Source organism: Neolamprologus brichardi, chromosome 12 (assembly GCF_056152115.1).
Source record: "Neolamprologus brichardi isolate AB-2024 chromosome 12, ASM5615211v1, whole genome shotgun sequence".
Taxonomy (NCBI): Eukaryota; Metazoa; Chordata; class Actinopteri; order Cichliformes; family Cichlidae; genus Neolamprologus; species Neolamprologus brichardi.
In genome coordinates this window covers 3,845,443-3,860,609 of record NC_142115.1, presented here as the reverse complement: position 1 = coordinate 3,860,609, position 15,167 = coordinate 3,845,443, and the positions used below count along the sequence as shown (strand labels likewise).

At 40.7% G+C, this 15,167-nt stretch overlaps 2 protein-coding genes across 2 annotated transcripts; both read left to right on the top strand.

Moving 5' to 3' along the window:
• LOC102785838 (potassium voltage-gated channel subfamily V member 2-like) lies at nucleotides 1-3,710 on the top strand. Its single transcript, XM_006805431.2, has 2 exons — nucleotides 1-1,459; nucleotides 2,964-3,710. Exons 1-2 carry the CDS (start codon nucleotides 125-127, stop codon nucleotides 3,228-3,230), a joined length of 1,602 nt encoding a protein of 533 aa, XP_006805494.2. The 5' UTR covers nucleotides 1-124; the 3' UTR covers nucleotides 3,231-3,710.
• A 9,067-nt stretch (nucleotides 3,711-12,777) lies between these two features.
• LOC102786314 (purpurin-like) lies at nucleotides 12,778-14,461 on the top strand. The gene is made up of 6 exons (XM_006805432.3): nucleotides 12,778-12,823; nucleotides 12,975-13,089; nucleotides 13,423-13,559; nucleotides 13,651-13,763; nucleotides 13,846-14,058; nucleotides 14,168-14,461. Exons 2-6 carry the CDS (start codon nucleotides 12,976-12,978, stop codon nucleotides 14,176-14,178), a joined length of 588 nt encoding a protein of 195 aa, XP_006805495.1. The 5' UTR covers nucleotides 12,778-12,823; nucleotide 12,975; the 3' UTR covers nucleotides 14,179-14,461.
• Nucleotides 14,462-15,167: the final 706 nt, after the last annotated feature.

Genomic DNA, 15,167 nt, shown 5'->3' with positions numbered 1-15,167 from the left:
AGGGCCATGAGGCATCCTGCTTGTGTCCTCCACTCTTAGGTAAAGGGGGTATTAGACTCCAGTAATGCTGGTCAGTCTGGCTGCTCTGTGTGTTGTGTAGTTTTTGAGGGTGGAGCACGGGAAGATGGGGAGCACCAGGAAGGTGGACAGCATACCGAACAGGAGACAGAGTCTCTTCCCCAACTACAAAGTCACAGATTCTGATCTTAATCGAAGACCTTCTGAGAGTGTTTACCCACTAGCAAAGGAAAGCTGCGTGAAAACGTGGACCTCTCTGCAGGAGCTCAGCAGGGACATCTACGACATTTATGCAGAGTACGAGGACGAAGAGGATGACAGTACTCCATACGGCGTCGCCAAGCACATTTCCCCCTCCAAGAAGAACTATGTGATCAATATTAATGTAGGAGGGAAGCCCTACAAGATAGCCTACAAGATGGCAGCGAAGTACCCCAAGACCAGGATAGGGAGACTGGCCACGTACACAGACCACAACATGAAGCTGGACCTGTGTGATGACTACATAGTGACCAGCAATGAGTATTTCTTTGACAGGGACCCAGATGTCTTTCACAGCATCTTCAACTTCTACAGGACGGGAGTGCTCTGGATCAAGGACGAGCTGTGTCCCCGCAACTTTCTGGAGGAGATCAACTACTGGGGCGTGAGGATCAAGACCACCCACCGCTGCTGCCGCATCGCCTTCGAGGAGAGGCAGGACGAGCTCAACGACCAGCTGAAAATCCAGAGGGAGCTGGAGGCAGAGATAGAGATAGAGGAGAACGAGGAGCTGTTCCACGACATGTTCATGGGCCAGGTGCGGCGAGCCATCTGGAATTTGATGGAGAAGCCTTTTTCATCTGTGCAGGCCAAGCTGATGGCTGTGGCCTCCAGTTTGTTTGTCCTGATCTCCCTGGTGGCCATGACCCTCAACACAGTACATGAGATGCAGTACAGAACTGCTTCAGGCCACCTCAGCGGCAAGACATACTGCGAATACGTGGAGTCCATGTGCATCACCTTCTTCACCATGGAATACCTGCTGCGTCTCATATCCACACCCGACCTCAGTTCCTTCAGCAGGAGCGTGCTCAACACCGTGGACCTAATCGCAATCCTGCCTCAGTATCTGCAGTGCGTTCTGGAGATCTTTGACAGCCAGGATAATTACATGAAGCATGAGGCTGACATGCAGGCGGTGGGGCAGGTGGGAAAGCTGGGCCAAGTGTTGAGGATCATGAGACTGATGCGGATCTTTCGGATCTTGAAGCTGGCGCGTCACTCCACGGGTCTGCGGGCGTTTGGCTTCACCCTGCGACAGTGCTACCAGCAAGTGGGCTGCCTCTTCCTCTTCATCGCCATGGGCATTTTCAGCTTTTCTGCTATGGTTTATACCGTGGAGCACGACATGCCACACACAAACTTCACCAGCATTCCTCATGCATGGTGGTGGGCAGCTGTAAGTGCATGTTTGTATCGAGGGGTATAATGAAGAATGACTACAGTATGAAGTAATAACAGAAAGGGTGGCAAATATAAACTTTATCATAAAATAAGTATTAATGCGTCCTGTCCTTGAGTAACTCATGTCTCAGTGCAACATTATTAGATTACACTGGGCAATACCACCTTACAAAACAAATGAGGTCAGCTCTGATTAAGGACATGTCTCCCTGCGCTTCCTAGGAATCGTGTATTGAATATTTTCTGATTAAATTGGGACACCTTGTCAAGTTTTAGAGGGTGGAACAGCCATAACTCCAGTAGTGTCTGTGCTGGAGTTTAAGAGGTTAACATCTCGATTCACAGAGTCTGCCTGCTGCCATTAATAAACCCATTAACAGATCCCCTCCCTCCCCTAAACCAGGTGGTAGAATCTTACATCTAATCCAAAGGAAAGACACAATAATCCTCTGAATGATAGTCATGCTTACAGAACTCTGAATGCTGCTCAAGGCTACCGACTCCAATTGCATTAATGTAAATTCACATACAGTGAGTCATCGAACCACCTACTTCTAAGGCAGTTTACCTGCAGTCTGTTGGCAGGATACCTTATGAAAACTGAACTGGTGTCTGACAAAAGTGCTCATGGATCAAGGGGCAGTGTGGGTGCTTTCTAACTAAATGTCTGAATGTATTTACACAATACAGCCTGACCGTGAGTCTGTCAGCAGGAGGGGAAAGCAGTGAAATTCAGCAAAACTGAACCACTCTAGGGCAAGATTTATAACTACTACAAAGGTGGTTTGCTAGCCAGTGCATGTCCTGATGTAAAAACAAATTGTCATGTGTCATCTCACCGTAAGTAGTCGTGTAGCATTGATTATTATTAATATCTAATAATAAGATGTAATAAGTAGTGGCATGGTGTGTTAACGCTGCGATGGTGTCCAGGGTGTACCCCCTCCTTTGCCCCATGGCAGATGGGATAGGCTCTAGCCTGGAAACATCCTGGAATTTGAGAAGTGGTGGAAAATAGATGAACGTTTGCATTTTTTTAACATAATTATTTTTAGCATACCTACAATTTGCAGCACTGAGATACAGAAGCATTTACAAACTCTTGTTCATGGACGCTGTACTCTAAAGAGGAGGCCAGGCTTGTTGTTAGGACGGTTAAGAGAGTTAAAAAAGTTCTCTTAACACTGTCCATATATAAAAGTTGGCTGTAATGTACATTCTATCTTATGGCCAACAGGGGGCATCTCCTGTTTAGAAGTGAGTGTGAATATGAGCATGCTGCTCACTTTATCTATAACCTCAGTAAACACTTTCCTGATGGCCTCAGTCATTCGTTTGAAGGCGTATTTAGTACAACATGATGGTTTAGATTACAATAGGCAGCCAAAAGCAGAGAAAGCTTTAGGCCAGTTTAGCTGGGCCCTGGCTAAACGTGCCTACTGTTTATTTCTGGGATGTTTTTTCCATCAGCACTGACCGCTCTCCTGTCTTCGCTGCAGGTCAGCATCTCCACTGTGGGCTACGGAGACGTCTATCCAGAGACCGTACTAGGCCGTATTTTTGCCTTCATCTGCATTGCTTTTGGAATCATCCTCAATGGCCTGCCCATATCTATCCTCTTCAACAAGTTCTCTGACTACTACTCCAAACTCAAGTCCAACCAGTACACCGCCTCCCTGAAGAACCGAGGGAAGGTGAGATTTGCCAAGAGGACGGTGAAAACCCTGGAACACTGCTTTGGAAACCACCAATGTCAGGCACACTGATTGTTTCTTCTTTATAGAACAAACTAAAATGCTTCACTGTGAAACTGGAACAGGGACAAAAGAAAAGAAAAGAAAGAAACCACTCAGCTTACTGGAGTGGGGTGCTCCAGCTAGTTGGCAGCTTTTGTGAGGGAAGCATATGGCTGTCTACACCCTCCAGACTAGTTAGCTATTAAACTGAGTTCAGAGTGAAAATCTGGCACACAGTGTGCCGAGAAGAAGGGGAAAACTGGTCCCTTTAAATGTTCTTACAGGAAATTAGATTTTTATTAAGGGATATTCAAGCATTAAAAGCATAATTTAGAAATATTTGTTTCAAGAATACCACAAATGTAAACATTCTTCAAATCTATAAGATATTTTGTCAACTATGCACTATATCAAAAGCGAGACAAAGAGAAACGTTTGTGGCCAACATTTATTAAATTGTGCACATCTGCAGTATTTACCCTTGGTGCAAAAATGGGAATAATTCTCTCCATAAAAATATGTTTACATATGCTTGTTTTATCCATGCTGTGAAGAGGTTGTTTTTTATTTAACTTAAAGTCAAATTAAAATGCATAATTTTTAAGTGAAATGTTTGAAAAGCAGTATTCTTAATTTCCCAGAGTGAAAATCTGTAATCTCATCAACATCTAAATGTTTGGATAAAGAGGTCAGAGTTCACCTGGATACCTATAGAGTGAATGAAAATCCTTTAATCCTTTTCTGTCGGGCATAGGCAGGGCATAGGTCCTTACACACATCTACAGTGTAGCTCTGTGAAATTTAGGAAGAGACGCTTTTAAGAGGCAGCTGAACAAAGTTTCCTTCCCTTTGCATCTGAAGTGCTTTAAATCAGTGTTCACATGGGTGATCTGTTTACTTGGTGAACTTTGTAGTGCAGCGCTGCTTTTCATGTGTTTGCAGTATTCGGTCATTTTGTAAATCTGCGTGCAAAGCAAATAAATCATTCCGCCAAAGTACGCGGTATGATTTATTGGCTTTGCCCGCAGCAACACATGCTGTCTCAAACACTGTTTTCAATAAATGCTGTTTTCCTCATAGAGAGAGTCTCCTCAGTGACTGATTGTAAACAAGTAGAGAACGGCACTTTTCAAGAACAAACATCACAGGGCTTTGCAGTACAAAATATGATACAACAGTTAAAACTATAAATGGATAAAACTAATTAAAGCAAATCTCACACATGTGGGTCTTAAAGGGTTTTTTTTGTTTAAAAAAAAAGGTCCAATTACTGGAAGCGAGTTTCACAACTTGGGAGCCACAACCTCAAAATCCCAGTCTCCTGTTGTCTTTAACCTGGATCTAGGAATAGGTAAAAAGAGCTGGAGACCTAGCAGTTACATATACAGCTGTAGTCAGAAGTTCACATGCACTCAACATGAACATCATGGTCATTTTGGGCCCTTAACGATTTATTTGAACTGTTCTTTTTCCAGGGTCTAATGATTGGACAGCAAACATCTTTAATGACTTCTGGATTTTTCCTGATACACACAGGGTCAAAATATACATGCAGACTCAAATATATACACATGTTCTCTTAAATCTTTAATAATTGGTGAAGGCTCCACACTGTCTTTAAACCTGATAAGGCCTTTTAACTTCTTAGTGATCATGACCGATCACAACTTGTAGTTTTTCCTTGGAATTACCAACACTCAGAACAATGGGAGATTTCAAGGAACTCGGTGTCTAATCTAAGAACGGAAAATGTAGATTTACACAGGTTGGGAAGGCCTCTTTCTATATGTAGGTACGTGCTGTTCAAATGTGACATCACTTTGCTAAATTCTTGAAAAAACACCTTAACTATCAACATCAGATGAGGGGAAATTGGTTAGGATTTTCAGGAACAACTCAGGAACCACCAACACTCAAACTGCTGGAGCACCAGCATCACTGTCCACAGTGAAGTCAGTTTTATATTACCATGGACAGAGAGGGTGATAACCGAGAAAGAAGTCCCTGCTTTAAAATCAACATCAAGCAAAATCGAGCCTTCTAACAAATGTTTTATGATAAGAATGAACAAATATCAAGTGATTCGGCAACAATGACAAGAGGTATGTTTGGAGGAGTAAAGGTGTGGCTGTCAAAACTAATACTGTACCAGCTGTCAAGCATGGTGGTGGTAGCATCATGTTACGGGGCTGTTTTGCTGCCAGTGGTTGTTACATTGCACAAAGTTGATGGAATAACTAAGAAGGAAGAATACCTTCAGATTCTTCACCTCAAAACAGCTGGAAGGTTGAAACTTAGACACAGTTGGGTGTTCAAACAGGACCATGATCCCAAACCGAAATTAAAACTGGTCTAAAATGAATAAATCAAGCTAACGCTAAGCTTCTGGGATGGTTTTCCCAAAGACGACAGATTTTCTGAGCTATTTGCAGGTGATCCAGGAAAAGGAATAATGAATTGCAATGGTCAAGGCATGACATAACAATAGCTTGTATGATTGTCTTAGTTTGAAACAGAAACAGTTTTAAGACTTTAAAACTTTACAACTGCATACCTGATTAAAAGTTACGCCCAGATTTCTCACACCTGGGAAAACTGAACATGAAGTGTGTCCAAGGTTCTCAGCTATCCTGGGAACAAAGTTGTCAGGATCTCCAAAGATTCTTTACTGACCTCTGCAGGAAGACATTTGCTACTGCAATATCATGTCGGTGTATATTAGTTTTTAGATCTCTGGTTGAATATTATGACAAATATTGACATATTTAATAATGGGCTGATTTTCTGGCTGCTGTTATGATTTTCCATTTAGCTCATAGACCTTATTTCTGTGGAAAACGTGGATTATTATTATTATTATTATTATTATTATTATTATTATCATTATTATTATTATTATTATTATTATTGCTGGATGGCAGCATTAGTAAGGGAATGAACCCAGTGTTATGTCTGTGCTTCAAGTCCGAAGAACAGTTTCTACATTATTTTCAGATGTAGACAAACTCTATGACTGAATATAGACAGATAAAAGTTTGCATTTAATTAGAAAAACAGTCCACAGGGTGGCACAGCACTGTTACATGGAGGCATGGTTGAGGAAGTTGAGTAGTTTAGTACATATCACAGCACAAAACAGCATTTGCAATGCTAAAGACATTTCACATCAACTTTATTTTTGTTTTATTGTATTCAGTACAGAGTTGATTGCTTTTTATAGTTTTTCTCTTCAAATATTTTTATTGTGAAGCATAAATAACAATCACAAATTGTCCCATAGACTGACATTGCTTCCTTTTTACAGTTTTGGCATCAAGAAAAGGGGAAAAACAAAGCCAACAACAACAACAGCAAAAAACAAAACAAAAACAAACCCAAACTCTTTTTATAGTTTTTATCAACTACACTCTTCAAAAGACTTAAACACATTCGGTCTAAATGAGAAAAAGATATCATGCTCATATCTGTACAGTTATGGACAGGTTGATGTGTTTGGAACAAGTAGATGGGCTAGTCCATTTTGCTGAATTTTCATTGCAGTAGCTCAAAATAGTGAATACGTGAAAATGTCGGGTTCCTAATGCGATGGTGTCCTGGGGGATCTCCATCCAGATCTGGACAAGGGGATCACTGAGCTCTTGGACAGCCTGAGCTGCAGCCTAGATCAGGCGTGGGGAACTCCAGGCCTCGAGGCTGAAGAGGACCACTTGTTCCAGAAGGTGGCAGCAGTTCACCAGCGGCAGAAAGACCTAAAGAAGAAGACGCCTTTGCTCTTCCTCCAGCTGGTGCTAAAGTGACCTCTGCTGCTAATCGTAAGCCTGCCGTGAAACTATGGTTCCTCCGGTTGCAGTGTCACCTCTGATTAAGGTTTGCATTGACACACATTTTGTTATAAACGTTTACTAGTGTTTTATAGTCAGACGGCACAAACCGCTGTCTTTTAGGCTGCTAGTTAGCTACCGAGAACACGCTAACCTGCTAACTTTTAGCAGGGGCATGCTAGCTGTCAGCTGTGTCACTAAAACTATTAATGAGCAGCTGCAGCCTGAGTTGTACTGTTGTTTGATTGTGCCGTACAGCTCAGCTTGCACGGACCGTACATGTGTGCGGGAGAACAGTGACTGTGTTACGGAACATCACGCTTGATTTGACTGATAGTTAAAACAAGCTGCCTTCGTTTAAACGCCGCAGCGCTAACTGGCTGGTAAAGTGGAGTCACCGGAAATAACTAATGACTAATTCTAAAAATGTGTTGTTTTTGTATTTGTCTCTGCATCAAACAAGTTTAGCTGCTGCTCGCCTTCTACTTCAGTTGTCAGCTGTCAGAAAACTCTTGTTTTGGAGCGAAGCTGTTGCCCCCTACTGGTCATACTGTGAATGACAGGTGGATAAGGTTACTGTAGACTAGATTTTTTTTTTACTGGAACAGTTACTCTTTGTGCCCTGTCGTTAATGCCCTTTAAATCCTCAGTCAAATGTATCTAGTATCTCCCTCTTTATGGCAAGGTTTTACTCGGTGGTGTGTTTTTGCCTCAAGTGGTGAAACACCTTTTGTTGTTTCCACTTTTACTGGGAATATTTTTCCTCCTGTGTTTTGTTGGAGGATTTTTGAAGTAGCTCGCTTTTTAGGTACCAAATGGTCATCAGAGGCGCTCTCACTGTCAGACATAAATCATTTATCGTTTACAATTATATCGTGTTTTTTCTTTTGCATCTCAGCCGGCTCATTATAGAGTTTTTGACACTAACATGTACACATTTTCTATTGCAGACAGCCAGGTACTCAGCTTTGATTGCTGGGATCATATATGGCAAAAGGAGATATGGTAAGTTGTTACTGCAGCTGTGTAGTGTAACGAGGTCAAACACTTCCATTCATTGGGCAGAGCTTCTTATATACTACGTGCTGTGTAAGACAATAGTCGTATCTCATAAATCAGGAAACTGTGTGTCTTTTTCTTCCACCTCAGCTTAATAAATGTTCTAATTTGCTCAGATCACCTGAAGCCTATTGCAGCGGAAGAGAGGAGGATTGAGGAGGAGGAGAAGAAGGTCCGTGAAGAGCAGGAGCGCATCGCCAAGCAGCTAGCAGAAGGTACCTTGTTCACGCAGACATACTGTACAGCTCACATGTGGACGTCTCAATCACGACTGCATTGTCAAATCTCATATTTTGCTCTCGTCCTCACAGCAAATGAAGACACCATTCTGAAGTAGAGCGGAGTGCTGTTCCAGGATGTCCATGTGCAATTTCCAACCTCTTCCACTCTTTCCGGAGTAGCAATGGCAAAATGGGATCACTGCCACTCAAAAACACTCCTATTTTGTGGACATGTTTACCGTTACCTTTAATAATAGCAGCCCTTTGGTTTTCCAGATATTGTGATTTAATGTTAGTCATGGATTATTGAGTAAAGCTTTTGAACTCTTAATGCCATATAAGCACTGTGGTCTTTGTTCTCCTTCAGTCAACTGAATTCCTGATTGCTTCTGCATTAACACTTTTTCACATTAAATGTAGAAATATATCATTATTTACAGTTTTGGATCACTGGTTTCCATTTACAACATCGACTTCAAAATTTCCACAGTTGTCTGGGAACCATTTATGAAGGGGTGCTGGTTAGTTTAGTAAACATCTCATTTCTTCTTCAGAAATGCTGATGAAACACTGACTGCATTGATTGATTTTTCCCTCCACTTTCGTGCACCTCCATGCTGCTCTGTGTAAGTTGATGATGAAAGCACTGTTCCCTCCAACCTCACTCCAAGAGCACAGGTTGTCGATACCCAATTTATACAAATCCTGTTCAATCCAAGGAGCTTTTGAGGTATTATGTCCACTTTCTCCAGCCTTCACTTTAAGCTTTTCAATAAAGACATAAGAAGTATAACTCTGTGTGCGTGTGAACCACATTTTTTAAAAATAATTTAACAGGTGTTGACACGTCTGCCTGTGAATACGTCTCCATCATGGTGGGTTATGATATGAGTTTGAAACTTTACGGGTGTCGCGGTGAAATCGCAGTGATCGGTCGAGGTCTGAGAACTAACTGGCAACATGGCTGAGGTGATCTGTAGTTTTCGTTACAGTGGAATGACTTATCCTCTTAAATCCGTTTGCCGGGCATTCACAATCTTTTCTTTGAAAGCCTGAAAGAGCCTTTTAGATGTTGGCACGGTGACATGCCACCTGGCCCTTGATGTCAGTTCTAAATAAGACAGCCTGGAACACTTTATAATTTTATAGATTTAAAGGTAAAAATGTACTTATTTTGTGGCTGATCTTTAATTGATATTTACTTATTTAAATGCGTAAATATGACTCCAAAGTTTGAGTCATATGCTCTTCATTTGAGATTCACATGTCTGTCTCTGCTCAGTCCTGCTGTATTTTTGAACCTGTGGAAAAGTTCATACTTATTGTCTAAACTTCCCATTTAATTAAGATTACAGTTCATGTGGAAATTCATTTTCCCTTTTAGTGTGACCCACATTGGTTGGGTGTTAAAACAATATTAACAACCTCTTACTTTTTGTTTAATTGCATCGCCTAAAAATAATTTCTATTGTTTCCTAAAGTCCAGGGTTATGTCATTAATTATTTTCACTAATGCACAAAAAGATAGTTTTGTAAAATGAAAATTTTAATTGGGAGAAAAGTGAACGGCTAGTTGAGTATCAAAATAGTTACTGCAGCCTATGATTAAATACGATGGATGCATATATTTCTACATCCATTCAGCTGCTTGTTATACAACTTGAGCCAGACCTGACATGGCTCTGGTCCAGATCTGATCAACCTGAGCTCCCTTCCAGTTAAGCAAGTGTGCGTCTGTAACAGGATCATTTAAACCTGTCGTTTGTTTTCAGATTAGAGATGCAGAGTTAACACTGCTGACACGTGACCAGTCACATCAGAGTCGAATTAAAAAGGTGAGGACACTGGGCACAAAGGTCTTATGTAATATCTTCAGGACAGGTTATTGTTAGAACGACAACAATGACAGGCCTGCCAAAAAAAACGCAGACGGATTTACCGACACACTACTCGTCTTAAATTGGCTTCCTTACCTTACAAAAATATCTCCCAAGAGCTGTTAGAGGGATTACAGTGATCTGGTTACGTTTGGATTCTGGGACACAAAAACTGAAAAAAACAACAACAGTTGCTCGACATTTGACTCCAAAATTTGTAAAATCAAAAGAAGAGCTTTTCTTTATCCTTTTTTCTTCTAAATAAACCATGTAGACAATATATAATATCATAAAGTAAGCGTTTTTGGAATATAACTTAACTTCACCTTGATACCTGTGAAACAGAAGCTTGAAACAGGCAGTAGATTTATTCAACTTAAGATAATCCATAGGTGGCATCGAACACCACAACAATTGTATAAGTGGAACTTGCCCCCTACGGACGAATGTTGGAGATGTGATGGTCAAAATGCTTCGATTTTACATATCTTATGGAGCTGTTCGGCACTTCGGGATTGGTAGGAAAATATAATGGAGGTAATTTTCAGTGTTCTAAAAAGGAGATTTGGTATCTCACCAAAACTGTCCATACTTGGTATAACCACAGAACTTTCTGATGGAGATTTTTCCAGTTATACAAAAAGATGGATTATTCTGGCTCTTACGGGTCCTGCTAAGACATTGGCGGAAAAAGAACCCCCCTCCCTATGAAGGGTGGCTAAAGACAATGGCTAAGTTGGCGTCTTACGAAAAAGTGACTTATGGTTTATTAGACAAATTGCATCAATATTAGGGATGCACCGATACCGATACTGGTATCGGGTATCGGGGCCGATAAAGTTAACCGATACCATGAACCGATACTAACTTATTTCATTAATCAGAGGGTGGCTTGTCATTTCTGTTGTAGTTTTTTAGATTGGTCACTAGGGAGCCAATTATTATTTTATTTATTATTTATTTAATAATAATTATTTTGTTTGTTTGTTTACAATATGGACACTCTGCAATAATTTAAAAGTTTATTTTCGCAAACCTAATTTGTATTTATTTTATTCCAAACAGAAGTGTTTATTTATTATTCTGAAAGCTTGAGACAGTGCCAATAGTTCAGTGATATTTTGTTAAATTACAATGTGGAGACTCTGCAATAATTTAACAGAAGTGCTTATTTTTCACTTGAAATTTTTTTGTGGTCATTTTTATTAAGATTTTATTTTTTATCGGCAGAGAATAAAATAAAATCTGTCTTCCAATTCATTGCATTTGTGTGTGTGTGTGTGTGTGGTAGAAGTATCGCTTTTTGTACTCTGTATCGGCAAGTACTCAGATCCAAGTATCGGTATTGTATCGGTTTGAAAAAATTGGTATCATTGCATCCCTAATCAATATGATTGTATTTGGTCCCCCTTTACAAGCTGGATTTCTGTAACTTGAAGAACAGATAAGTAATGACAGAGTGGTGGTGTGGGGATTGGTGTGCGAAGAAAGAATAGGATAACTTCCCTTTGTTTTGGGGTTTTTTTGTGTTTTGTTTTTTGTTTTGTTGTTGTTTTGTTGTTGTTTGTTTTTTAAACTATTTATTTATGTAGTTATCCTTAAGTTCTGTTATTGAAGTTTAAAATGAAATAAATAAAAATTGTTGATGACAAAAAAAAAAACAGAAGCTTGTGCATTTTTCGACCTCTGCACATGCAGGATGCATAAGTGGTGTAAACTTTCCATAATGCAGCTCAGCTGTTTCCTGTGTGACACATTGCAAGCTGAAGAAGAGACAGATTACTTAACCAAGTAAGTGGCAGCAGCCAGGAACACCTGAGCCTGTGCTGACCTAACATGACCCAACATCCAGTACATATATATAATTTTTGCTTTTTTTTTGCAGTTTTACCAGTTGTACATTTGTAGTTTGTTGAAGGTGGAAAATAGATTTTTGATTTCTTTCCATTGGTTGTTAACGTTTAAGAACTCACAAAATACATAATTTTAGGTTAAAACATCCTGAATAAAACAGAAAAAAGGCTAAAGAGACGGAGCAGTAATGCTTAATCTAAAAATAGACTCGGCAGAACAAAACACTAAGTTAATTAGTGCAGTGATTTTTTTTATTATGTTAAATTAATATTAATAATGATAACAGAAAGCATTAATGCTCTTGGAAAAACTGTCCGTGTTCAGGGTTTTGGGAATATTTTGAACACACTTAAAGGAAACACACAGATGCAGTAGAAAGACAGAATCTCTCTTGAACCCTGCATCTTTCTCAGACTGGATAAATCTGTACACTTTATCCATTTTCATGTATCCTCAGGGCTAAAAATACATTTGCCTGCTCATGTAAACACCTTTGCTGTGCATACGTGACCTGCGGCTCAGCCAGCCTTATCCTGCCGGGCATCTGCTATCTTGTATTCCATTATGTAGCCCTTCACTGAATTACATAAAGCCTGCTGAATCTGGGGGTTCATCAGCTTACGCCGGCGGATTTTGTTAACTGGATAAGCCGTAGATTTAAAATCTGAAAATAAGCAGCGAGCCTGTCTGTGCGTCAGGTATAAAAGGCTCGCACAGCGTCTTCTCGCCACAGTTCACTGCAACAACTCTGCACTGAAAACGTCTTGTGGCTTCTTCATTCCCTACTTCAGGTAAGGAGATGCTGCTTTTAAGGGACTTGCTCAAATTTTCTTATTCTTAAACCATTTATGAGGATTTTACAAGAGTGTCAAAATGATTTAGGAATGCTGACTTTACACCTTTATATAAACAAATCATAATACGGTGTTAATTTGGGTTTAGGATGAATTTTCAAATCTTTGCTCTGGTGATGATGCTCCTGGCCTGTGTGGAGCACAGCCTGGCCTCCTGTGTGGTGGACAGCTTCACAGTCAAACAGGACTTTGACCCCAAAAGAGTGAGTACGCAAATGTATCTTTTAAGGATACTTCTTAACCCTTTCATTACAAGATCAAAAATTGAAATATATTCTAAGACTTTTTCTGTGTATTTTTGAACTTTCTGTAATCTGAATTAGCTTGACTGTATTTATAGTAACACTGGTGTATAATAAGTAGTTAAAAAAATAACCAAAACAGGAACAAAATGATCAATGTGGCTCATGTATAAACCAGAACATCATCGGCATACAATCACACATATGAACTTATGAACTATGTGCTACTTATAGTGTACTATAGACATGCCAATCAAAATAAAGCTCATCTTTGCCCTTTCTTCCCTACAACAGTATGCAGGGAAGTGGTATGCTCTGCAGAAGAAAGATCCTGAGGGTTTGTTCCTGCAGGACAACATCTCTGCTGAGTACACGGTTGGCGATGATGGCTCCATGGTGGCCTCCTCCAGAGGCAGAGTCACTCTCTTTGGGTGGGTATTTGCAACATACTTGGTAGCAGCTTCAATGGGAGATCATGAATACGCTTGCATTTGCTGCATATTTCCTCTCCTCTGTATTCAGGTTCTGGGTTGTCTGCGCTGACATGGCTGCTCAGTACACAGTCCCTGACCCTGGCAACCCTGGTAAAATGTTTATGGACTACCAGGGCCTGGCCAGTTACCTGTCCAGTGGCGGTAAGCCTGCTCATCGTGTTCTCTTTGTCACTCGGTCTTTCCTTCGTGGAGCTGGGACTCATTTCTCATTCCTGACTTCTAGGTGACAACTACTGGGTCATTGATACAGACTATGACAACTATGCCATCACCTATGCCTGCCGCACCCTGAAGGATGACGGAACCTGCGAGGATGGCTATTCTCTAGTCTTCTCCCGCAACCCCCGTGGCCTCCCCCCTGCCATCCAGAGAGTGGTCCGCCAGAAGCAGGAGGAAATCTGCATGGCCGGACAGTTCCAGCCTGTGCTGCAGTCCGGTATGTAAAACAAGGACTTGTGTTGAGGATTGTTTAGCTTAAGCTCTGATGCAGAGAAAGAATTTTAAGACTTAATCTGACACTTGTTCCTCCTCTCTGTTTTGAACAGGAGCTTGCTGAACAAATGCTCATCTGGGGCATGTTGAGCAACCCTACATTAAAGTGGATCCAAGAGAATAAGCCTGTCACATTCCAACTATGTGACCAACATCAGACAAATCCAATCCATAACCCTGTGAAAACTTTAAAACTTACCACGACAAAAATACAATTTAAATCCACTGGAAACTATCAGCGATGGAGTGGATATCATCAAATAACCAGCTGTATCATACTGTCACACTGGTGGGTAACATCTGCACTGTGCCATTCTGTATGGGTGACAATAAATTTTGTAAAGAAACTTGTGGTGGCTCTTTATTTCCCTGCACTTCATATCTGCTGTTCACTTATTTATCCAATCCCTACAAACTTAAAAACACACAACAACTTCATAAATAAACGTATGAGTGATGATAATGCTTTCTAATTCACATTTATTCACGTTTATTCACTCTTTTGAAGTGATTCGCTTGAAAAATTAGAAACCTAAAGTTTTGAAGTCAGAGACGATGTTTCCTCCAAGGCAGAGGAGAAAGAAAGAAAAGGATGTGTTTAAAGAAAGTGCTTATCTCAACTGAGCCTTAATCAAATCAGCAAAGATGTACAGGAAAGAGTTTCAAACACCAACCAGGCAGAAATAGAACAACATTGTCGTCCCACAACTTCCCCCTGCACTTGATGTAGCAACACCCTCAGACAGAAACTGGTTCATCTCAATGCACTCCCAAACACAAGCTGAATAACACAATGTATGTTGTGCGGCGCGGTGAGTAGTGCTCGGACTCTAAATAGGAGAAACCAAACAGCCACCGTAGAAGAGCCACCTCAACATGACAACATCTGCACCTGAACGATAAAGGTCACTCTTTCAAGGATGCAAATGTCCACACCGTGGACCGAGAATACAGATGTTTTCAAAGAGCAGTAAAGGAAACGATCTGTGTCCACCATCTTTGACCACCATCTTTGACCAGACACCAGATATTAGAAACCAACAATGCAGTCTA